This window comes from Xylaria bambusicola, assembly GCF_022495145.1.
Source record: "Xylaria bambusicola strain CBS 139988 unplaced genomic scaffold F5B22scaffold_1, whole genome shotgun sequence".
NCBI classification, from domain to species: Eukaryota; Fungi; Ascomycota; class Sordariomycetes; order Xylariales; family Xylariaceae; genus Xylaria; species Xylaria bambusicola.
Window position 1 is genome coordinate 1,713,817 of NW_025953554.1, and position 25,465 is coordinate 1,739,281.

At 47.3% G+C, this 25,465-nt stretch overlaps 6 protein-coding genes across 6 annotated transcripts; 3 read left to right on the forward strand and 3 right to left on the reverse strand.

The window, feature by feature from the left end:
- Positions 1 to 1,214: 1,214 nt before the first annotated feature.
- F5B22DRAFT_24468 (uncharacterized protein) lies at positions 1,215 to 1,652 on the reverse strand. The gene has a single exon (XM_047969955.1). It carries the CDS (start codon positions 1,535 to 1,537, stop codon positions 1,226 to 1,228), a length of 312 nt encoding a protein of 103 aa, XP_047836559.1. The 5' UTR covers positions 1,538 to 1,652; the 3' UTR covers positions 1,215 to 1,225.
- Positions 1,653 to 4,065: 2,413 nt separating this feature from the next.
- On the forward strand, positions 4,066 to 5,718 carry F5B22DRAFT_24519 (RNA-binding domain-containing protein). The gene is made up of 5 exons (XM_047969958.1): positions 4,066 to 4,099; positions 4,255 to 4,420; positions 4,639 to 4,734; positions 4,842 to 5,098; positions 5,213 to 5,718. Exons 3-5 carry the CDS (start codon positions 4,660 to 4,662, stop codon positions 5,463 to 5,465), a joined length of 585 nt encoding a protein of 194 aa, XP_047836560.1. The 5' UTR covers positions 4,066 to 4,099; positions 4,255 to 4,420; positions 4,639 to 4,659; the 3' UTR covers positions 5,466 to 5,718.
- Positions 5,719 to 7,314: 1,596 nt separating this feature from the next.
- On the forward strand, positions 7,315 to 8,807 carry F5B22DRAFT_653227 (uncharacterized protein; the record flags this gene model as incomplete). The annotated part of the gene is made up of 1 exon (XM_047979700.1): positions 7,315 to 8,807. The coding sequence occupies exon 1, from the start codon at positions 7,386 to 7,388 to the stop codon at positions 8,805 to 8,807; it is 1,422 nt and encodes a 473-aa protein (XP_047836561.1). The 5' UTR covers positions 7,315 to 7,385.
- A 2,263-nt stretch (positions 8,808 to 11,070) lies between these two features.
- On the reverse strand, positions 11,071 to 12,035 carry F5B22DRAFT_641143 (uncharacterized protein; the record flags this gene model as incomplete). Its single annotated transcript, XM_047977946.1, has 2 exons — positions 11,071 to 11,202; positions 11,526 to 12,035. 2 exons carry the CDS (start codon positions 12,033 to 12,035, stop codon positions 11,071 to 11,073), a joined length of 642 nt encoding a protein of 213 aa, XP_047836562.1.
- Positions 12,036 to 16,019: 3,984 nt separating this feature from the next.
- F5B22DRAFT_24555 (WD40-repeat-containing domain protein) lies at positions 16,020 to 18,184 on the reverse strand. The gene is made up of 2 exons (XM_047969961.1): positions 17,573 to 18,184; positions 16,020 to 17,453 (listed from the first exon to the last, which is right to left on the reverse strand). The coding sequence occupies exons 1-2, from the start codon at positions 17,809 to 17,811 to the stop codon at positions 16,262 to 16,264; spliced, it is 1,431 nt and encodes a 476-aa protein (XP_047836563.1). The 5' UTR covers positions 17,812 to 18,184; the 3' UTR covers positions 16,020 to 16,261.
- A 416-nt stretch (positions 18,185 to 18,600) lies between these two features.
- Positions 18,601 to 19,352, forward strand: F5B22DRAFT_641145 (uncharacterized protein; the record flags this gene model as incomplete). Its single annotated transcript, XM_047977947.1, has 2 exons — positions 18,601 to 18,748; positions 18,808 to 19,352. The coding sequence occupies 2 exons, from the start codon at positions 18,601 to 18,603 to the stop codon at positions 19,350 to 19,352; spliced, it is 693 nt and encodes a 230-aa protein (XP_047836564.1).
- Positions 19,353 to 25,465: the final 6,113 nt, after the last annotated feature.

The window sequence follows — 25,465 nt, forward strand, 5'->3', positions numbered from 1 at the left end:
AAAATATTGCGCGCTTACATTGCAGTAGGGCTCATGAACACTAGTTTTGTTCAGGCCTTTGAATAGGAACTCAACCTCGAAGGATTACACGACCTGCCGCACCCATCGAAAGTACTTGACACTGGTCATGGTCCGGAATATGCATAAGGATTTATTCAGGAACTAAAGTTCCCAATCCTTCGTAGCTTAGATATATCTCTGGGACTAGTCTGCCTAGGCTACCGAGGGCCTAAATCGTATCCACATGCTAAATATACCTATCCTGTCACGTAGGAACGTATGACCCGATGATATATGATACTATAACTCTTCTATCGTCAAACCAAATGCCTGTGCTGGCTATCTCGTTGAGCGAAATGCGATATAAAGCTCCATACTTTATCGACTATGTGCTCTGAATTGACGTCCGATGTAACACAAAAATTACCTAACAGACTAGTCGCTGCGCTCTAAATATACGATCGGTGCATCTCTATGCAGTGCTATACGGCTTCGGCAGGATGTAAGAACCAAGACACATCGTAAAAGCTTGTATTATACGATTATACGGATGTTAGGTAATCTGATTGACCCAATCAGCCATCACATATAAGACCCTTAGATTGTAAATAACCTTATCGAGACACGAGATTGCCGTCTAGATGAAGCTACTCAACTCCGTCTAGATACATAGTTGCTTTGCGCAAACGGCCGGCTTGTCTATCCGGCCGCATCGTAAGCGTATAATCGACGATAACGCCAGGCATTCCCACATTGTACCGGGTTTCGAACACTATCATTATGCGGGAAAGGCTACCGTAGCTGGACATAAGGTCGGCAGCGAAAGGCCATTATAATTTATTGGCTTGAATTGTCTTGTCCACGTGTCTATGAAACGGCATGACGAATGACAAATTGTCCTCGACATTCAGAACCAAAAGGGGGTAGACGATATACAAAGAAGAGAATCCGTGAGGCCTTGTTTGATGTAAATCACGGTGCTATTCATTCCAGAATTCCAGTCGCGAAACCTTCAAGGTTGTGTTGACGATGACTCGCATCGCCTCGCTCTATCCAGCAGCTTCGCAATCGAAGAGTCCCTGCCCTACGTCCTCAGCCTATATGACGCTTCATTATATCTTGGCCTCATTTCGCGCGTTCGTCGATCGTCAAGGTCGATGTGAATGGTACATGGGCGATCTCTATTCGTTTCTTCGTTCTTAGCGGTGCTTTGCATGGCCGTTGATTATAGGCACAGGTCCTGGAAGCATGCTTGCGCCTCATTCCAATCCAATATGGCGCATTGAAGGAGGTTCTCCTCGGTGCATTGATCCTGGCGCTTCACCACCTTCTTCAGCGGTCTGCCGGCGCAGAGGTGGCCGAAACAATCCTCACTCTGCTGCCCGGTAGAGGCAACACAGGCGTTGATGGCTTCCTTGTTGCAGTTGAAAACCCGAGGCTTGAGGGCGTTGGCATCCTCCCCGATCGCCAGCGCGGTAGCAGACGAGGTGGCGACGGCCACGGTGAAGACGGTCTGAAAGAATGTTGAGAGTCTCATCTTGAAAAAGGTTCGTGCGTAATAGAAAAGAGCGTTAGCATATACACTCAGGTGTGTATGTGTCTGCGGATTTCCAGAGCTGAATAGCAAAAAGAGGGACAAAACCGGTTGGCTGGGTGTTTTCAGTCTGTGATCTGCGGCGAGCAAAGATCTGCGGATACTCTTTATATTCAATCGAGGGCTTGATAATCGTAACCATGCTGCTCATCGCCGCCATGACGGGAGCGGCCTATGTAGTATCTGGATAGGGGCTGGGGCCCGTTCCAGCTCCGATTCTGAAACCGCACCAAACCCCCGGCACCCCAGCCCGGATGCCACCCCCAAGATCATGCGACACGTGCAAAATCCCCTGCGAAGTTCTCAAACCAACTTGTTTGAAGCTATCTCTCAAGTATACTACGTCAGCCCGTACTCGCACATCTACATGATCTGACTGCGATCGTCGAACCGTACGTCGTTGATGGGCGGGAGAGCGCAGCATAATCTGCGTAAAACGCCGGCCTTGCGCGTGGGTATAACAGCGCATCATATCCGCTGGACTACTATGTGTTAAGATGGCCAGCAAACGTCTGCTAGGTGAATCACATCCAGAGGCATCCATCTCTTAGTCGTGGCGGCGTGCGCAACGATCCTGGGCACCTGCGTTTCAGAGGATCTGCAGCCAGGATCTGAAGCACGACATCTGTTACAGCTCATCGACCTACACAAAAGTGGTCATCATCAGCCACTTATCAACACGTCTGACGTCCCGTTTCGCCGTCCAAGCCCCGCCACTAGCCCTGCTCACATACATGGGAATTACGGGGGTTCATCCGATCGAGATACCGAAATTATAAAAGTCCTGTCCATTCCTGTCCGTGTTGCCCGGTCTGATCCCCCTTGCTGACGACTGGAGGTATCAGAAAGTTAGTTAGGCCCCCCACTACTCCTCAGAATGCGACTTTGAAGGGGCTTGGATTTTAAAATCCCAGTCCAACCACTGTCGAACGCGTTGACGTCTTCCTCGTGTTCATCGTCCTGCCTAGATATCACGCCATGGTTCTTATCTTACGAGGATTACGACACGCTGTGTGGGGTGAAGCGCGGGATATCGGCGGGAGAGAACTTGTGTCATCTCTCTAGCCGCAGAAGCTGATGTGATAATTACTTACAGTATTTCAGACTCATCAAGGCGTTCGTGAAACAGTAGGCGGTAGGTTATCGCCTAGCTAATTCGTGAGCTAATACCAAGCTGTTAAAGGCTATAAAGATCACCCTGTGAGCTTATCGTAAGTCATCACCCTCAACCTCCATTCTACCAAATCTGCACGAGGTTTCCCAGGAAATTCAACTGTGCATTCGATGTCTACCTGCCAATGGCTGCAATGGGGTATTATGTCATATGAGCCCTACCGACTGTGGCCTTCATTGATTAGCTAGGCTCTAGACTAGACTCCAAGACTCACGTCCTTACGTCTCTGGCGTAATGAAGCTTCGGGAACACTCTGTGTAGATGGGCGGTCTCTAGTGCCTTTTGATTGGCTTCATTGTGTATACTCGGAGCATGGTCACAGCATGACAGACTGACACCGATGATCTTACTATATCATATTGGAGTTGCCAGTGGACTCTATCAACCAGCACCGTGCCTCTTTTCGCTGGTCAGTATTCACACTCAGTACTACCCGGACCTCTTGAGAATATTTGAATTATAGATCTTGAAGAAGTTCGCGAAACCCTTTTATTGAGAAAATAATTCTATCAGCAACTCCTGGTCTTTCAAGACGCACTTTCAAATGGTTCTTGCTTGTAACGAAAAGCCAGAAGCGAAGGCCTTCAGACGGAGATATTTTGACTTGGTAGAGTATATTTTACTGATGGCATCCATTTCACCGGAACTCGCTCGAATCTCTCTTCTCGTTCATTGGAACATAGGTTAGTATAGTCGCTAACAGACAGATTGGTATGATCCCGGTGTCACGGGCTGTCCTGGTGAGCATGACAGCTCAGATAGGAAAAACCACAGCATGTTCGTAAGGTTGCAATACTGTATCGACTCCTCATAAGCAGAACTAGTCTAGGATAACGGAAATAGGATATGAAAAGCAATGTTCCTCCTCCCAACCAAATTCCTACATGTGGCTCAATTCAAGTGGTTTCAATCCTCGGGGTCACCTTAGTCTCGCAGTACCTACAGTAGACATCATAGACTGGTGTGGTACAATCAAAATAGAGGAAAGAGACACAGTTATATGCAATGTAACATGGATTTCTCTTTTAATCTTGGGAATCGTTCACTTGTGGCGCTCTCTTCATCTTGGTTGCTGAGGCTCGATATGACATATAACAGAACCCTTACTCAAGTACCTACCTGACTGAGGACCTGGAAAGTGGTACTTAGCATCGGTAAGCATTCCCAGCGGTTTCTGACGTACCGATATAGCTACCTATCCTAGGTAGGTACATATGTACCTACCCACTGTACCCCCACCGCTACCGATCGGCTTTGCAGTGTCTTCGGCCGCCTAGAGGTGCTAAATTATAGCGCCAACAGCCTTACTGGCTACCTGGGCAGGTTATGAGGTAAGTACCCAAGATTTGTAGCAGCATTAGGTTAGCATTTCATCCATTCACGCATCCAAGGCTGCCTTTCATCTCCGCGATATCATCAGCCTCCCTTGAGTTTTCTTTCCCACAACAGCCTGCTGGCCTCACTCAACAATCCCTAACTCTTCCAGTCCTACTAACCTGACAGATCCCCCCCTCTCTACCGTGCTGTGTTTTGCTGTGCAAGCTTCTCGACAGTTTCTCGACCATCGACGTCTATCCAAGTCGCCTACCTAACCACCTACGTATCCAATCCTAATTATCCTACTTATTTCAACGCTTGGTAGGCATTAGCCGGTACGTTCCTTTCAAACTGCCGACCCAGCAAAGGTTTACGTTGAGATGGATTTTTTGCTGCTGCTCGTTCCTACTCCGCCGTCCCTTCTCCCCTGTATTTCCCATATCTCCGACTACTCCCCAGGCACGCGCCATCGCACGCGCTCCGCCAAACTTCACTGCCTAAATCCCAATCTTAAGAAGGATACAACGGCTAACCTACTAATCATTCCGTGTAGTTAAATCATCGAACCGTGGCCATGTCAGATACCGCCAACAACGACCGCGATGTCGCCAACGAAGATCCTCTTGTCGCCGAAGAGGGCAATGACGAGGTCAGTCATCCCCCATCGCCCTTGTGATACACCCAGAGAAAGTAGATGCGCATGGAACACAAGACCAAGTTGACGCGATCTGGCCGGCTAATCTTCAAAACGTACAGGAAGAGATTTCAATTATGAAGCGCCGAGTTGCTGAAATGGAGCAGGAGGCTGCCAAATTGCGCGAGATGCATGCGGCTCTTGAGGAAAAGAACCAGGAAGTATCAGACGATCGTAACGATGTCGACAGCCGCAGCATTTTTGTTGGCAATGTAGATTATTCCGTCTCGCCCGAGGAGATCCAAGCCCACTTCCAGAGCTGCGGCTCCATAAACAGAGTTACCATCCTGCTAGATAAGTTTACTGGCCAACCCAAAGGGTACTTCTTCTCCCTTTTCCTCCCTTTTTCTCCTATCCCTAAGCTTTGAACCTTCCAACAACCACTAGCATGTGCCACAACAGCGTCACACAGAGACTAATCACTAGACTAAAGGTATGCCTACGTCGAGTTCACTGAACCCAGTCTCGTTGCGCAAGCTCTCGTTCTCAACGACAGCGTCCTAAAGGGCCGAAATATCAAGGTTACTCCAAAACGTACCAACATACCTGGCATGAGTCGCGGGCGTGGGCGTGGTAGAGGCGGTTTTGGGCGAGGTGTCTATGGCGGCAGAGGCGGCTATATTCCTCGAGGTGGATATCGTGGTGGATACCGAGGAAGAGGTCATGGTGGCTTCGCCCCTTACTAATCCCCGGTAGCCTTGTAAAGCAAGGCAAGATCTTTTGAGTTTTGAACATCGACCTTGGCCTGCTTTTACTTGATCACCAAATGTACTACCAAAACAAGGCGTTATCGAAAGCGACGTATAATACCGGCTGAGAAAAATTACAACCATAAGCATACTACTACTTGTGGCACTTTACTTTAAGTCAGTTCCAAGTTTCTTATGGCGCTCCCGGAAATATTACGCCGTTACCTGCGAACACGAATACTCAGTCTCAGCTGATCCAACATTGTGGATAGACGAAAGAAGAATTCGCGCCGTCATATTTTGTCTACATCTACTTACATTTTATACCGATGCATTCTCTCACTAAAATTACCATAAATTTTTGGAGGTCAGCCCAATGGCGATCAGATTCAGACGGACCCTGTGCGCACTATCCAATTTTCGGTCTGTCCTTGATAACACAGCCTTAACGCTAGCATAGGCTACATAGCTAGCAGAGGTTATGTTGCTTTCAAAGCTCATAAATGAAGCAAAGGTTATTTTTCCGTGGAGGCTGGAATCGTGGCAATGGGGAGTGGCATGGTCTCTCCAAAGTAGCTAGGCCCGCTGGCCTAGAGCTTTCATCTCGCATATGTGCAGTCTGGCCTTATGATATTTCCTGCCCGCCGACCATTGGCCTAGTTAGTCTCAACTAGTGAGCGATGTGGTCGTTCTTGTTGAGCGCCCTGTACGTTTCAGCTCGTGGCGTGATAGGAGTGAGAAGCTCACGAGTGCTGGGCGGTATGAGGATTGTATCAAAATAGTACTTTTAACCAAATGAATACTCAATTACAAAACGAATGAGTACGGCAATTAGCTGTCCGTAATTCCATGCCCATCGTCTATAACTCATAATTTCATGTCCCTTGGTCTAAGCCCATTATTGACAGTTATGCGTGTACTCGCCTATGCTATTAATTGTGATGCGTTAGTATGTTGTAATTCGTGATGTAAAGAGGCCAAATGTGCCTGTATCTCATGATCATAGGTATACGTACCTGATAAAATGCACTTTATAGACGCAGGCTCACTGCATATGCTAAGCAGGATAGTCTGGCTGCCACGTCAGGTTCGTCCGCCACAAGATTTAAATAATATCCAGCTTGAGACCACTATTAAAAAATGTTCGAGGACACGTGGTTTATGCCTGGTACTTCCTACTGCCTTGTTGGGCCGATACTTGTGTGTTATATTTCTTCCTAAGAAAGAGGGGGGGGGGGATAGTTATGGTGATTTTAGATGGGTGGAATTTAATTAGTCGTTCACACACGGACGAAGGTCGACTTAACGGCACGAAGGAGGATCTTGCAATTATTGCGTATATAACATCAACCTTAGTCTTTGAAGTTACTAGGCAGGTTAGAAAACTTACCGACGCATTCACCATCCTGTTCTTTTGTAATCTCTCCGTACTTCAACAAATACGGTGGCAAGGAGAAGATATACTATATACTAATATGTAGTTTTCTTCGGATCAAGATATCATGACATACTAAGACGCTAGTGAAGACACAATTGAGGCTGCAGCGAGTCTGTACCTATGCACCTGAAGCTTGATAAAATGTGCCTGAGTTTCTAAAGGATTAGTGAGATACATAGAGTTTATGTATAATAATAATAATGCGCAATATTCTATCCTCTATGGCTGCACATTGTGGGCGTGACGCATCAAACCCTGTCTAAGTGGTAAACATAGGGGATAAGCTCCAGCTTTATCTAAACCTAGTATTTTGGTTTTCATCACCCCTAGCCCACGATTGCTTTGACCCCGTCCAAGATGTAGGCTTTTGGACATAAATTCTGGCGAGTCTCCCCCTTTTCCCTTTTCCCCAAGTATTCCTCTTTTCTAAAAGCCCATTTTACTCGGCGACTTTGCTGAACGTACGACTAGCCGCCACGATGTGGCCAACCACCCCCAATTACCACCCAACGTATCCCCCACTCCCCTTTGGGCCATGTCATTCACCTGAAGTTCCTCAAGAGCCATTACACCAACCCGGAGAGTATGCGGAGCCACCAGCGGCGAATTATCCAGATTTCCTCGAAGCAGCGAAAAGGGTCATGGAACCTGGGTCTAGCTCGAGACTAATTATCAAGCTCCCATCTGTCGAAATTGCTGTTGGAGTCGGCCGTGGCGATTGGATAACTGCAGTTACACAACTTGGTCTCCTAACGCAAGCGATCCAATATCATGGCCTGTTCCCTACTCCAATGGTCACGAATCCAATCCCAAGAGAAGGTGACAAAACCAACAATGATATCGTTATTGCTTTCGACCACAAGGAGAAGAACGACAATGATACCGGCGCGGCCAGTAAAGACAGCGAGGAGAAAATACGGACCGTTGAAGACTGGAAGAACTATGTTAAAAAGTCAGAGTTTCTTCTCTTCAAAGAGGAATTGAATCGCGAAACTGAGAACAAAATATGGAGCATCCGGGAGATGTCAGATAAGTTATCGAGCCTCCAATGGCATTACAGAGACGTAGCGGATAACATCGAAACTGAAACGGAAGTACGGGAAGATGCCATAAAAAGGGTGATGCGTCGTTTTGATGAGATACAGAAAGATCTCGACCAAATCGGAAAGGTGTTTGAAACTCTGGAAGATCTGGTAAACGCCGGCTACATCCTGGAAGTTCCCACAGTTCCCACCCCATATGGTTACAAGCACAGTCCTTGGACAGCCAAATCACCAGTCCCATATCCTCTGAAAATCGGCGAGAATTGGAGATCGAGGCATGCAGATCTGTCAAAAACAGATCGCTCTGATGTCAAGGGGAAAGGCAAGGAAGAAGCCGTGGACAGTCATTCTACTTCCACTACCGGTGCCGCTAGTAGTGCAACCCTCGGCGAGGCCAAGCCATCAAAGTCTTACAATTTGTTTGCGGGTTCTCCTTTTCCTCCGCTCGTTGTCAATGGTACGACTCATACCCCACTGGCCCGATCTCGACTCCAGCCCCTTACTGCTGGACTGGATTCTATGTTGGCTTCGCATCCGAGACCCATGGCCTACCCTTCGCATTTTTATAAGTTTGGGTCTAAGATTAGCGCCCGCGTTAGGAACGACATTGCGGGAAGATTCACTAATATCGGTAAGTCTGAACATAGCACGGCTAGGGATGGCGAGGCAGAAAAGAGCAAGGTCCAAGACGACAAGGACCAAGGCACCGGCGTGAACGACGGCGAGGACCAGAAAGAGACCGGGAAGAAAGACTGTTGCTGCGACGATGACGATGACAAGGATTTACAAGATCAAGACATCGTGAGCCATTGGGACAAATGTAGTGCTATGGATATTATGGAGTTCCCCACGGATTAGAGGTGGTGTTTCGAGCATCAGGTCGATGGGGATGGTTCTTAGCGAGCAAGATATCGTTCGCGAAGTTTGCGCCATCAAGGATTCTTGATGCTATCGAATTGTGGCCGAGGAATTTTTCGTTTTAATCCCCTGCGCACTGCTCTTACTGAATTATAATCTTCCCTTTTTTTTTCTTTTTTTTTTTCCCTTGATACCTAAGGGTAAAAGTCTAGAGACTTAAGGATATAGCGAAAAATACAAAAGTTCAATCAAGAACACAGAAACAAAAAGACAGAAACCAAAATACAGAAACCAAAACAAAGTAACAAACACAAGAGAAAGCAAAAAGAAAAGAAAAGAAAACGAGAAAGAAAAAAAAAGCACACTCGTGCAAAAAGATGTCTGCCCCTGTGGCTATCTAATACAAAAGCCCCCGCCTCTATTATATGAAAACGTGGATGCCGAACAGACTGGTTTGCCCAAACCACAGTGCCACCTAATTTTTCATATATACAGTCGGACGACAGGCCTATCTTGCCACTCTTTCAAACCACACCCACCATATCCCAGCCCAGCCATGAGCCCACAGGTGTACTGGACCAAGTTTCATCGGAGGAGATGAACTGAACGTGTTGAGGTACGGAAGCCCTAAGAGGAGTGGATACGGAGTCATGACTTACCGCGCTTGAGAACAGAGAAAATGGCTTCGAAGCCATTAGGCCCATGGAATAGGGGTGGGCAGATCTGGGCTTCGTGGACCAACTGGATTTGACAGCAGGGTAAATTATCTTATCTAATTATTATATATTTACGTCTTGGGTTTTATGATTATTTGATTGGGAGGAACTTTTTGGTGTCAGGAGTTAGGGATCAATTACGAAGAATCTTTAGGGCATACAGCTAGAAATAGTATGAATGTCCTCGCTTGTTAATTAATATATTTGTTATCTCTAAACACCGTCTACGTGGTGACTAAGTCTACTTATCTATCACAGTTGAACCTGGATGTACGGTAATTACATGACCTGGGCGAGCGAACCGTGTACAAGATTTGAGTAGTGTTACCATGGGGATGCTGCATGACATTCGTTGTTGCACGAAGGGGGCTTGAAGACATTGTTGACGGCCTAGCAAGAACGACGAGGTAGGGAAAACCGGCTCGAAAGTCGTTTTTTTCAAGAATTATGCACGAAGTTGAGAGGCGTGAGGGACTTGATCAGGTATCTGCTCATATGGAACAATCATAGAAACAAGAAATAAAACCGTGTATTGCCAAGGCTCACCTCCCCCGTCCAAGTAGCAACTGGTCATTTCTAGAATCCACAAGCCGCATAACGACTCGGAGAATGCACATGCCATCTAATTATATCTTGCACCGCCTATCATTTCATATTGCAGTTCTCTCAGTTATCCTTTCCAAGAGCTTGCTCTAACATAAATCTAGTGCTCTCGATATCTTGGAAGAAAAAAAAACATCTAGAAAATTTTTGTATTTAACATGAAATTTCGGAAGCTACTTCTTAAAGCTACGAGCCAGATCCATTTAGAACTTGGTATTGAAGCTAGGTTCGGCGAAAATCATGGAAAGCTACATTAAGCACTTCCTATGTAGCCAAGTATCCACTAAACTAGAGTTTATCCATGTATAGTATTACTGTTGGGGTGAGGTAGCTACATGGAATGGGCTGGGTAATAAAGTATTATACGGAGCAGAACTGAATATACGACACTGTCTTGCTACCTTTCCCCTTTACAACACACGCCCATACACACTCTCTCCCTCTGTCTCTCTATTTTTTCCTTCCTTTGTATAAACCCAAACGCTCCATGGCATATACATATATAACAATACTACGCAAAGGGGTATTATTCTGCGTAAATCAGCCTTCAATCTTTATCAACCTAACCTATAGTAGATGATCACATCATTTTGCTCTGTTTGTAATCTAGAGATTGGTTTAGGCATTAGGATCCGTTGCTGTGGGAGTACAACTATCGATAGTTACGACATAATATCAGAAATGGCTCGTCAGGTCTTCATATTTCCTTAATTACCCATAGCACCTAGCGTCGTGAAGACCTGTCTATATGAACGGCTTAAGCTAATTATCATTTTCATAATGCAATTATAAAGCTCTTAATCGATGGCGCTAGATTTGATGATTCATGTATCTGTTTATTGCTATCTATATGGTTTGTGTATGAGTGAACTGCCTGGGGAAACACCCTCCTTAAACATCCATATCCTATGATGTTGCAAAGCGCAGATACATTTATAATTGTCTCACGTGCCAGTCAATAGAAAGCCCCAGTAGTTTAACTCTTTTGCACTCGACCACAAACAGCCGTTTGTCACTCCATCCACAGCCTGCCAGAACATCTCGTGAAGTGGTTTATCCGAATAACTCATGCCCTTCTGCCACAAACCAGGGTGTAATAAGCGAAAGGTTTATGGGCGCTGAATAATGCGAACACCCTTAATACGCACAAGATGTGCGAGTCTCCCATACGTCCTGCAGAACGATCCCTCATAAGATATATAGTACATATAGGAAGGTACAGCTGTTCGCCCCTCACTTATATGAGACATATTGACGGACCTTGGAGGTTAGGAAGGCGGGTATAAGTTTAGATTGAATCAATACTACTCATCAACCCTAGGTATGTACCTGAAAGAGCTGGAAAATAATGTTTTAAGCCATGTTGCCTGGCATGTGTTAAGTAGGTATCCCTCCTTACTTCATCTACCCTCTCAAAATCTCCTAGCTCCCCCCGACATAGTCGTAACCAATTTCCTAAACTTCTCGTTTCGAAATCCTCGAAGTTCCACGGAATAGATGTTACTTCATACTCGTTACCAGCCCAAAGATAAACGTCGGCTTCAAAGGCTCTTGGGAGTTTACCGTCCAAGGTGGTAACGACAACGCGCTCTATCACGTAATATTTCTCGCCCTTGAAATCATCCAAAGCTTTTCGCTGACTGGCTGTTTCTACTTCAAGTAGGTAACCATCCACCGATGACGCCCAGTCGCGCTCGACAAGTGCTGGGATGTCGATGTTGTTTCTCAGCAAAAATTGTCCATAGCCGTAGATTCTCCCTGGCCGTACCAGCTCTGATACTAATGAAATGTCCGTTGCGCCTCCCGTCAATACCGCTGTCAGTAGGGGTAAGGAGCGCAGGATCCCATATATGAAAACTGGTCGCGGTTGAGGTTCCGAGATGCGTGGAGGCGGTTCTGGCATCGACATCGTGGTAATTGTGAGAACTGTAATCGTACAGTACTGTATTGATAGGTTCTGATTGATGGATGAAGGTGTTGACGCGAGCGTATTTGTCTGTAGCTCTAGGACCGTGACAGTAATGCCTGAAATGGCTTGGTTGGGCTGATTCACCTGAGATGAAGACGAAGAGAAGATTGTTAAAATGGACCATTCGTAGGATAGCTGACAATAGCCCGGTGCATCTGGAGGAGGTAGCGTTATTTACCAAGACGCGCGAGACTAGGTCCTTGTTATCTACCATTGCGTTTAACTTCGACTGAAGAACTATGATTATGTTAATCTCAAAAGGGCATACAAATAGATTGCGTAGGTAGTGTTTTAGGTTTGCATTCTATCGATATATGGTATTCAAAAATCTAGTTATTCGTACTTTCAAACAGGGAAATAGCCTTCGACTCTCAACTCAAAACAACTAGATACTGGTACGGATCGTCATAGGTGCTGGCGCCCATATCGACACGTCCACAAGAGAAAAACGTCCGCAGAAGTCGTTGCAACTCAGAATTACTGAGTCCAAGAGCCCTTCAAGGTTAGTAAATAGTAGCAATAAGCTGCTAATATGCCTCCCATTCATACTTGACGCCTAGAGGTGGCTTTTAGCGCTTTCCCACTATTGAAGAGAGCAGGCAGCTCCTCGAATTGTGCGCAGATTGTAGATCAAGAAGCTTTAGTAATCGAGTTATGATGCGTTTTCTGCCTTCTTTCCTGCTTTTGATATAGATAATGCCAGGGAAACCGTAAAGGTACTCGAAATTGACATTTCATAGAGTTCCCACAAAGCCTGAACGTCTCAGCCGTGAACTGGTTAACTAAAATTCTTACACATGTGGCATAGCACGTTTTCAAACCGTTGAATGGAAACGTACCAGATACCAAGCGCACTTGTAACTGTACATGTTCAATCCTAGTCTCCACCCCCACAGACCCCTACCATCTCTGCCTCAAATGGTCCCTGTCAGTTTATTATTACTTTCATCCCGCGCGATTCATAATATGGGGGTCACCCCCAGAGAACTGCTAGGCTGGGAGACTGGGTAAGTAAGGTCAGGCATGGTCGGGATTGTTAGTTCTCTTGTATATACATTAAGCTCGTTGGGACGGGGGTCCTCAATAATAGCCATGTCAGACCATAACCGACGTGCGTGTTATGTTAGTGAGAGAATGAACCCCGTCACCGACTGACCGAGGCTACTGCATTGGTAAAAGATGACGAAGATCTCACCCATGTCTCTTCCATCAGACCATTTTCCCACCCATTTCTACCAGCACTGTAGCATGTGTAGTTTATGTCGAAAACGAAGACCCGGATATAAGTGACTGCTGTCATCACTGTGTGTATACCTCCCAGCGCTAAGGTTAGGAGCACATACGTATTGTGAGTTTCGATACAGAGTAATCTAGAGTATAGTTCGTGTACATGTATAATGGACAAGTGTCAAGCCAGCCCCCGTCGCTCTATCCTGGGCAGCAAGGGCGCGGAGGATTTCAATCCTGGACTTGCTAGTTTCGGTACCATTTGGTTAACCACAGAGCTGGGAAGACGCTACTGCATTAAGAACAACATGCATGAATATCTTGTAACCGAACCTCGCTTTTGTAGTAACGGCTTGGGAAAGGAGACCGTTGCCAACATGTACAGATTTCAAAACGGAACTTGTGCATACCAAAATTCCAACGTGGAGGCAGCCGAATCATGGGGTAATCTTCCGTTGCATGAATAGAATATGATCTGGAGTCAGCACGGAGAAACCCCGAAGTCCCATGATCTAATCTCACTCTCGTATCTTTGAAGTTGGTAACAAGTAGATATTGTAAGCTGCATCAGTCTATACTACTGTAATTACTGTACAGGCTCGGATATAACTTAGCGCAAGGTACAACGGTTTTAATGTCGCAATGACTTGAAGTGATCATAGAATCACCTGGTATACCTCGTGTCTTTACATCTTTGCAGCTAACAATAGACCGAGAACTAGCTGCGAAGATCGAGAGGCGGTAGTTAACTGAGGTAGACGCAATTAGCGCGTTAACTCCGATACTTTGGAACGAGCTAAACGAGATGATAATCAAACACTACAGGAAGGAGGCTATACAACCCGGACAGAAATAGGATCAAAAAGTTCAGACAAACTAACGCCTTGACTCATGCAACTACATCAGATTAACCTTCTATTTCGAGCGGCACGGATTACACGGATATTCTATTGGCGCTAAGCTATTGTGTGCAAGTCCAGAACAACAACGTCTTTGCATCTTATGAGATACATGTACACATCTACCGACACATAAAGGCCAATTTCGCCGTATCTGGCATGATTGATGCAAAGCTTGGTAATAAATATCCTAGCCCTGCATGACCGGTCCCGATGATGAAGTCCTTAAACCGCCAGAAACGGAATTATTGCTAAGAAATCAATGCCCTTTACTCCTTCTATTGAGGCATGAATAACCACCCAACGCAACCACACCTCCGAATTACGAAGCTTGTAGCTGATCAGCGGCGCAATTGCAGCCAATTCGCAGCCTTGCTGTAAGCGCACGGCGCGTGGCCGCCACTCAACAGTATTCCACGTGGTCGGTAAATGAATATTTCGACAGGTTTCACACCACACAAGTCTTGGTCGCGGCGCGGGTAAGCGCGGAATGGATGCTAAGGTTTACCGGAACAAGATGCCTTATACTCCGCATAGCGACAATCAAGCAGACTCGCCACTCGGGACCGCAACCCGCAAAGTGACTCGGTGCCGACATCTCCGTGTCGCTACTGTGTAATCTGTACATCTCGCGGGAAGTCCGCATGCGGTCAGCCTACATACTATGTACACAACTAGACAAACTGGCGTAACAACATTCTACAGACTCCCACTATACTGAGTGTCCTGACGCATCTAGATAAATGCATCTTACTTAGGTCCCATAGACGCAGACGCCGTAAGAACTATCCATTCCTTCCGAGAGATCCGTAGGAGATAACCATACTTATGCATCATCCTGTAAATAGGGCTCCGACCTGCTTACAGGCAGAAGCAGTTCATGGAGGATGTCTGGTCAAGTAGATAACCGAGTCCTGAGCGAATGTCCCAGGAAATCCATCTTGTTGTGTAGTGTACACTTTTGTTGCCAAGTATAAAGTATATGTCGATATTCACCCAAAGAAGCCAGCCGCATAACCGTTGTGATCTCAGCCGTACACTAACAAAACCAACAACCATTCAACCGCCAGTAGAATCAAAGCCTGGCCCAAGCCACACATGCAAGGACATAAAACGTGCCGGAGGCTTTTCCCCTCGCCTTACGCCTCGCCTTGCGCTCCCGCTGCTACTGCTACGTTGACGCTATGATGAAATACCACACTACATTACACCGCATTTCTCCCACACCCAACTCCGCGTCCGCCGAGGAGAGTAGTTTGGTTACGCTTACCAACCACAAGTCGACTTGCGCCAGCTTGAGTCAAGTGTGTCTTCATCCTTTAGTCCGGCGGCCCCTGTCTTGCCAGACGCACGGGACTCGGTGTGAGATCCTTGACAACCCGACGTCGTATCGGGAAGTAATGTCGGTATAGATATACATGCATACGTACATAAATTGCAAGCATATATATATGTTCTCTCTCCCCGGTCGAGATATTTCCCGACATACATACATACATACATACATATAGGTGTCGCCTTGTATGTACCGGTACAACATGGTATGTATGCATGCATGTGCGTGAGCGAGCAGGAACGTATTGTGTAATGAAATGACACGTCATTTCGAGATCGAAATCTTTATCTAGGGGTTTGTGAGCAGTCTTTTCATGCAGACATGGGGATCTTGGGGAATGGAGGGCGAGAGAGGAAGGCTGATGATGCACACCGAGCTTGGCACTAGGTGATGAAATGTTTCAGCTACAAGCAGTCACAAAGCATTATGCGTCGAGGCGGCGTCTAGGTGACCAACCAAACCTACTCGACGGGGAACACAAAGGGGTTACATCGGCGACGTTTCAGCGTAGTGGTGTATACATCTTGACGAGCATGATAAGTCATATATATGAATGATATCGGAGAATTTGTACCGTAGATGCGTGTGTAGGTTTTCTGTGGAAATGCTGGGAATACCGGGTTTAACGCTACACTATGTATTCCACGAAACGAAAGGAGCCAGGGAATCAAGCTTTCTGGAACCCTTCGATTCACATGCTAAATTTAGGTGAATGTGATCTTCTGCCCCATCAAGCTCTTGTAGACATCGTCAAGGGCCTTCCTCTTCATGGTCCTGCCGTCACACGCGTCTAATAGGAGATCTTCCTCCGCATCATCGTCAGGCGCATCGAGCCGCGGTGTCCACGCTCGGATCTGACCGTCGAGATGGGCGCTAAATACAGCCCCCGGCATGTTGGTCCCTCCCATGACGACGCCGCTAGACCCGCCGCTGCCACCGGCACCCCTCCACGCAAGGCTGGAGATGCGGTTCTTCACCGATCGCTCGGATTTCTTCGAGGAGCGGACACCGGCGACTGCGGCGCCAGTGCCACGCAATCTCGTGATGATGTCACCGTTATGTAAGTCGCAGACTAGAATCTCGGTTTCATTTGGCCAGAATAGAAACTCCCTGCCTGGATGTGTCAAGCCCACGGGGGACGTAAACATAGTGACGCTGGCTAGCTGAGTGTTCCTGATGGTAGGCCCGAAGCTAGCGAGAGTATTTCGGCCTGTAGCAGCGTCCCAAACATGAATGCGATTATCATGACCAGCCGAGATGATATAGCTACCATCGTCTGTCCATGTTAGACCGTTTACCGGTGCAACATGGGCTTTCGCCGAAGCCCGCATCCGAACCTTGCCATCACTCCCGAGTAGTCCGTTGTAATATAACCCGAGACTATCTTCTCGGTCAAGCATGCCAATCAAGGCTCCCGCTCTTCGAATATCCCAGATCCTGACGGTCCCATCCACACTACCTGTAGCTAGCACATTCTCGTGTCGGGGCGACCAAGCCGTCGCGAGAATAGCGCCTCTATGCCCCGTCAAAGACTGAATACTAGATCCGGAGCGCAAATCCACCAGGGGGACAGCGGGGTGCTGCGTGCCGCACGCTACAAGCAGATGGGAGGCAATAGGTGATATAGCGTGCGTGTAGATCTTTGAACCAAGGCCGAAGGAAGCAGATAAACGCGCTTCTTCGGTCGACCACAGCTTCAAAGTCTGGTCGTAAGATGTAGAGATAAAAGCAGCTGAGTCGAAGGGATAGAAGGACAGATGTGTGATGCCAAACCTGTGGGTTTGCGGCGAGGAGCGAATAGTGCCCACAGGTCTGAATGTGTGCGGTTTCGATGAGTTACCACATTGCTCTAGATCCCAGAGCTTGATAGAGGCATCGGAGCCACCAGACACGAGGCTACCACCAGTCAGCAGATGAATATGATGAATATGATGAATATGATGAATATGATGAAATAACCCAGGTCTAGAAAGCCATAGAGAGTAGTGGGTAGAGGAACAAGAGAAGAGCCTTACATTCTCCCATCAAAGCGCTCGATGGCCAGGGCACTCACTCCAGCCTGGTGCGCCCAGATAGACGTAGCCGCGTCGGAAGACGAAGCCTCGCCATCGTGAATAGCAACGCCTCGCTCACCACCGTTAAAGCGATACTGTGGCGACGGTTGGAACGAGGTCAGCAAGCGCGTGGTGTGCAGCCTAGCAAATACATTTGGCCCGACTGCGCCCGTCGATCTTTCAAGGAGCAACTGATTCATTCATCTAAGAATACGATTATCGAAGGGTTCAGGGGGTTCTAGATGCTTGGACAGATACTCTGTATCCTAGGCAGGTAAGGACGCAGATAGTATAGTATACGGTACTACGACATTTGACGTTCTCTTTCCCAAGAGCCGCAACGTTGCCTTCCCCGAAAAGAAACCTGTTATTGGTGGATGAGTCCGAAGTGATGCCGCCAACGCTGTTTTATCTCAGACATTGCATCGAAGGCTGACGCCGCGATACAACTTCACAATGTCCGGTTAAAGTGGACACTTCACATCACTACCACCCCCACCTCCGTTGCCTCACACCTAATTCATACAGTTAAAAGTATATGAATAGATACTGTGACTTACAGTGCATTGTGTGTGTGCCTAGGTATCATCTGAGGCACTGCCAGGACAGTTCCCGAGCAGGTACCTATCTACGTACCGTAGAAACGTATTTGTACACTGTAAAACCTGTGCCGCATGTACTGTGTATATACATATCGGGCACTGTAGGTGGGGTACCTAGCTCGCGCCTTAGCCGATTGCCGCTTCATCTCCAACTTGACGAGCCGGCGTTTAACAAGTACCTACACTACATTACATAATCCTACATCTCACAAGTCATGCTATGCTGTACGTGATATAGCACGAATCCAAGGACGAGATAGACCTGTCTAGAGTTGCAAATATGGTTCTCGGTGAAATCGCAACTAGTCCTCGGTTACAAACATCACGAAATAGCTGAGAGCCAGAGGTCGACCATATGTGAGACTATCACACAAACCTATCGTGACCATGGCATCAAGGAACCGTCAAGGCAAGTGTGTACAACGGTCTGTATCCCGGACAAGTCGCGAGAACTCCAGCGATACCGAAGCCGAGTCCACTGCAAGTGGTCCCGCCTTCAAAAGAAGACAGGCCAGCCTCTATGACGCTGTTGCAGGTTCGTGCAGCATTCTCATTAATCCTGTCAACGACAAACCATACTCATCACATATCCAGGCCGTGTAACCACGACACGACCACTTCACTCGTATGACCCCCAAAGGTCCAGCGTAAAGTATTCCAAAAGGAACGATCCTAACTCGCACCGGAACCCCGTCCTTTCACCCGAAGAGGTGCTCTTCAGGCGCGCAGGTGCTCCCATCCGCTACGCAGAGAAGGACATATACCACGCTCACGAGGATCTGCCTGAAGGTGGGCGAAATATCCTTCCCGACAGTGACCTGCTGAAGACTATCCACAGCTACGCTAGCCACTTCTACGAAGACCTGCCCGCAAACAAGCAGGCCATTCGTAGCGAGACCGGAGAGGGCATCAGCGAGAGAAGTATGGACGAGACGGCCCTCCTGGCTTTCGGTATATTACTCGAGGAAGCCGGGCGCGAAGCTTTGGGTCAGAAAGGAGACCTAGTTTTCACGGAGGGTGTGGTAGAGGAAGGGGAAGAGGAAGATGGGGCGCCACAAGTCGATGATGAAGATGCCGAGGTATTTGGATTTCTAGATGGCACTAGATACGAAGCACGAGGACGTTTGAAGCGGCCATGACAATGACGATGAATTCGACAGGCAAATACAAAGCGGTGGTTCAGCCACCTCCCTACGCGGGGTTTGATGCCAATGTGTTTCACATTTCGCACAGACGTCGCGTCAAAACTGGTGGAATTCTCCATTTTGCATGTGCGTATTATCGGCACTAGTATAATATAACAATCAAGGGCCCGCTCCTTGGCCATTTCAAGACTGCTCCGAGGCGGAGAAACTCTAAATACGTCCCAATCACACCACGATAATGTCCCAAAGTGTCGCTGATCTTCGCATGCGACAAGAAAATTGTCATCTGCCTTTCGTTGCAATCAAGAAACGAGGGCGTTTTGCCCATTGCGCACGGTCATTAACGGATGAACTTGGGGGGTTTGATGAACCACGCCCAAAAATAAGCGTCAGCATGCTTCTGGAAGAGGAAGCTGCCTTGTCTGACTTTGTCGTGAAGCGAAGTTCGGGGTCTGTCTTGGAACAGCCCTCCTTCGGGATATTGATTCCCCGGCTCTATCCACCCTTAATATGCCCAGCTTAATCTCCTCCTGTGGTGTATCGGTATATCAGAGGTAGCGAAGCTTTATGACCATCCCCCACGACAGGCATCTAGGATCGTAGAGGGGTCATCTGATAAAATGTCCACATATCCCTACGCTGGTATGTATGTTGAAACCATAGCAATCTATTATAACTTAGCAATCTAACTGCATTTAGTGATGGGCTCAGCAACGCCATGCGCATTGAGGCAGTCGGCGCAGAGCATGTCCAAGGATTTTCAAGCCTCCTTCCTACACTACACAGCTATGAAGCACGTTTTCTTGTTTGCACTATGAGGATGTCAAATTGTATCGTATGTTTCAGAGGAAAAGGTGCCACTCATAGCCGTGTTTAAATTTGTCTTGGAACTTGGGATTATCGAAAACTAGTGTTGGTTTACCTTGTAGCCCATCGCAAATATTCCCTGTACTGCTCATACAGGGGGTGTCGGTATGCCTGTTGAACTTCGAGTGTCATAAAAATACATAAATAAATAAACTAAGCCCCTAAACACCTGAAATAGCCCTCTCCTCTAGATTTGAACAAGTTCCACCCAGGATTTGGGGTTTGGAAACTGCTGAGTAGAGCAAAAACGATGGTGTACAGAGGGGACGATGGGGAAAAACAATGAGGCAGTCAGGACAGAAAGGCATGGTCTGCTTGTGTCGATCTTACTGCCCAAAGGCTAACTGCCAGGGACCCTGGGAGTTCAAGCCAGCCCGACCAAACATGGTCCTTTTTCGGGTCAGCAAATCCTCTCTTGCAATTGGTGCCCAAAACCAGCTCATCATGAAGCTGGAATTCATGGTTTTCTCGAATAGGGTAGACCGTATACTTCTAGTGAAAAAAAAAAAGCATGGCATGTATAGGAGATCGAGTGAGTTAATTATACCAGATTGGTGTGCAACTTCCGAGCACCTACCTAGTAAGGGAGAGAGACACTGTGTCTGAATAGCTTTGGGGCGTAAAGTAGCACATATGATTTGGTAGGTAGGTAGGTTGGCTGGTTAGATGAGATGCGGATGGGCATATGTCTTTCTGGCCATCGAAATGGCCGAATTGCCTAAAATAAGGCTAGATCACCACTACATGGAATAGACAAAGGTATTCTGTATATAGTATCAGCAGTAGGTAGGATAGTTACATGTAGGGCTCGCGCAATAACAAAGAGTCATTTACACCCCCATACTTGAGACATCAGTAATCACGCCTTTTCCTTCAGCTCTTATTTCATCTAGCCGTTGGAAGCCGCTAATAAGTAGTTGATCATAGGCTAAGGAGGTTAGCATCTTCTCCGTATTGCGTAGATCCGTTCGTACGTGCAGAGCCGACTCGAACAACGCGGTTATTGAAGGTAGAAGCGGCCGGAGACGGAGTCTTTTCGTCCTCCTTCATACATCACTCTGCCGCGCGTCCACGTGCTGCTGAACTGTTGTATTGGCCTGCTGTGATGAATACTACACTCTGTACGGCGCAGCAACATCAGATCATTAGTCCCTCACCCTCCAATGCCCGGGATCCCGTATTGGACAACCCTACTTTAATAAGGACGAACCAGTACGGTTACGTTGGACTTTTGTACAAGTGGGTAATAATTCAAAGACTGAGTAGTTATTACAGCTTCCGTGACTTGAAAGAGAAGGTGAACCTACCAAGTTCGTGACCATACAGCACAAAATTAGGTGGCTAGAACTCACCCTGATTCCCGTCGTTTTGTATAACACGATAAGATCATTCCTGTGGATCGAACAACCCAGTTGGTATTTTGTAGCGAACGTTACGCGTCGCGAACTTTAGGGATCTTATGCAATACTCGTCTACATTTTTATAATATGTCCGTGCCTTCACTGATATGCAAGTAACTAGCTTGGCCCTGCAACAAGTGATAGGAAGCGTTGGTGCCGTTAGACCTGCTGTGCCTCGTGGCCATCTTCTCTCTTCACTTCCTCTTCTTGAAAGGTGATGTTGTCTTTAAAGTAATCTTGCTTTTTTTTTATTTTATTTTTTTGTATAGACTCTTCCAGTTTACGGTTCATATTCTGTAAATAATATGAATAGAGACGAATATGAAATACTTAGTTAGTTGTACTTGTCCTTTTCCTTGTTTAGTTCGCTTCTAACCACGGTATACCTACAATACATTGCAATCTTGTTTATGGTTAGGTACATCTGTACAATCAGCGATACCTCTGATGAGCTATGGAATACATAGAACTGACTTTGTGATACATCAACTCGTGATATTTGCTTTTGGCTTGACTTAGGCAATACATACTTAGATACTGTAACGTGGTTTGTAAGGCAAATGTTGAGTACTTAAATTCTGTAACAAACGAACGCCTCTTGCTGCAGTTTCTGCAGATCTAATTGCCCTATGTAAGCATCAAACTCAGCTGCTCATAGGTCTGAATTGGACAGGCGATCCTAGGCTTTGTATGCAAGCACACTGGAATCGGCACCTGGCTTCTGTAACTTCGTGCGGAATTTCACCCGCTAGTGGGAAAAGCATTGGTGGACGTGCTTCAAGATCCGCATTCTGGCATGGATGGCGTGGACTCTAATGCAACGTGCTGAGGTGAAACACCCATGCTATCTACATTATCACGATACGGAAGATGGGTTGGCCTCGCGATGACTGCATGTTTGGACGAGTAAGGGTTGTTGTATGGCCTGCTTGACCCTCACCCCTCCATTTCTATCTGTAAGAATGCGGTGGTGATCAATATTCAGCCACCCAACAACTCATGAACGGCTAGGAAGTACAGGATATCTTTTCTAGAGCTGTCTCGAACAAGCCTGGAACAGTCCTTCTCCCCAACAATTTTCTTACTACCAAGAGTTATGAAACCTCATTGGCAATCGTGTCGTACTCTTCAGCTCTCCACATGAACTCAATGGATCGATTCCTTCAAGCACATCGTGTATACTACCTGCTCAACCTCCGGGCATGACACACCAGAAAGCTCTCAGTCCGCTGTAGATGGCTGAACGGGGGGCGATAGGTAGTGGTGGGATTTCAGGCGGCGCGAACAATCTCCTGAGTGGCGTGTCAATGCTGACCTGAACTAACGGATAATCAGTTGTCCGTCACAATCAATGATGCAAAGCCAAACGAAAGATCGCCAATATCGCCGACAAGTTAGACCTCCCTATGTCTGTCTTCTGTCCGCTTTATATATTGTTGATCAACTATCGGAAGATACATCAACCTAGCACAAGCAATGCAGTCATATTCTCATCAAGCCAGGGTGAAGGCCCCGGATACTAGCAAGTGATCTAAAGTGAGACCATTATGCAGGTGACGGTCCGTTGAAGATGAGTTGTGACAGGTCACACCAAGCCAACGTCGGGTTGCAACCCCAGCATCTGAAGACAATCTAAATCGAAAACCCTCGGCTATCGGAAACCAGAAAAGTAGTTCACTTGAAACCGACCTGTCGTAGCTGATGGGCTGGGGCATCACCAGCGGTCCGGGAGTGATCAAGATCGGGCGGTATATGCTGGCTAGGTATTACGGCGTCCGGGGGTTAATTGGGTCATGTAGACACTCCAAACCAACTCTTCGAGCACACAAGCAGCACAGGTAAGCCAATCTCATGAGCAAGAGAAGCATGATGGCCGCGCCATCGCCCATCCAGCTAATTCTGTGGCGTACACACTTACTCGACTCGACTCGACTAGTAGTAGCGCATGGCATCTCATCAATGTACGTCGAGTTTGGTAGAGCCATAGTGCATTTCGGCATGGGAAGTCCACAACGGCGCCGTGGTCACGGGACACGCATCGAGTATGCAGTAAGCATCAGCGGACCGCACGTCAGGGAAGACCTTTGGTCGGTTTGGACCAATCTCAGCCCATCTGCAGTTGACAAATTGGTCAGGCGCTCGCTAGCATGGGCCACAGGCCCGCCTCTTCACAGACGCCACCCCGGCCGACCCGTATGCCTGGTTACCGACACTGGGTTGACTCAGACGAATGATATATCCAAGCTCTAACTCGCTGGATAAATTAGGTGGTATTGCTTGACGCAACGTCGCCATTGTCCCGCACAGACACATATGTATGTAGACCATGATTGTACGTATAGGCATTCGGCGTATGTATGTAGACACTATGTGATACACGCGTTCAAGCGGGTATGAGTAGGTAGGGTGGTATTGAAAGTGGGATGGAGAATGACTGGTGTATAAACAGCGAGAATAAAAAACAAACTTCAGAAACATTCAAAGAAAAGCATAAGAGAAAAACAGCCCCCAACCGTTCGACTGGTTTACTTGCAGTAGATTCGCTGGATCGTGTCCAATCCCAATCCAGCGTCACCTGAAAACAACGGCTCGGGGCCTTAGTGAAAGCCGAGCAATGGTCTTCAAGGGGAAAGCCAGTATCACACTCAATGTGGACGACAGAACCGTCTCTCGCGAAGTCTTGGATGACATCTCTTTTCACATGTACACGACACCAGCCATGAAGGACAGCAATTTACGAGACAGAGACAATATTTCCCCACACTATATGTGACCCAAGTCTTGCCTTATTTTCCACAAGCCCTACGTGCGTACATGTTCCCGGCATATCGACTCACACGCTCACTCACCCCGTAAACAGTTTACACCCTTCATCTACCTACCATACGAAGCACAACGCCGCGCGACTGCGGCTATCCGACTAGAAGGGTGGTGGCATAGGTATCGTGGGCACATGACAACGAAACAATATGCATAATAGGTAAGTATCTCATTCTGGCTCGTCCAATTAAGCACCGAATACCACCAAGCTCACGGTATTCGGGAAATATTGGGAAAAAGTGGAATGACATCGAATGTCTAGAGTTGGCTGGTGACCCATCCCATTCCCATTCCAGCCATCTACATCCCAATTCAAACACACGAGCCGCACAAGCGCGCCTATCATGCCGGCGAAAACCCGCGTTTGCGAGAGCCCTGCATGCTCGCGTCTGCACGCACAAGGTATGTATGTATGTAGGTATGTATGTACTGTACTGTACGTCTATATGTAGGCACGACCGTACGTATGCATATATACCTAGGTAGGTAGTTAGGTATTCGAGGTATGTAGGTTTATGTATTGCTGCAGAGTCAGAGTCACCAAGCTGGCATCAGCAAACGGGAGGTGGGGGGTTTGAAGGGCTCGCATCGCATCGCACCGCATCGCACCGCACCAGACGCGCGCACGCGGCATCTCCAATCGCCTGCTGACTCAGATTCGGGCGCCTCTCGACACTACTGTACGAATGGGACCATGTGTTTGTCCTGTGTGACGCCTTCGCAGCTTGGATGTTGCCTGGAGAGAGCTCTGTGCGCCCGCCGCCGCCGCCCAGAGGATCAGGAAACACAGGTAAGCAAGTCGAGCAAAGTCAAGCAAAGTCAAGCAAGCCATGTCCGATTTCCCGAACCCCATCCGTGCGCGCGCTTTAACTTGCGTTACGCTCCAGTACTGTACATAAGAGACCAACGCCTGGAGTACATAGGTCTAAACTAAGTACATGCATACGTATATACATACATACACTCACTCCCTACCTACATACTGTAGATGAACGTAAATACTTAGAGAAGGTAAAAATA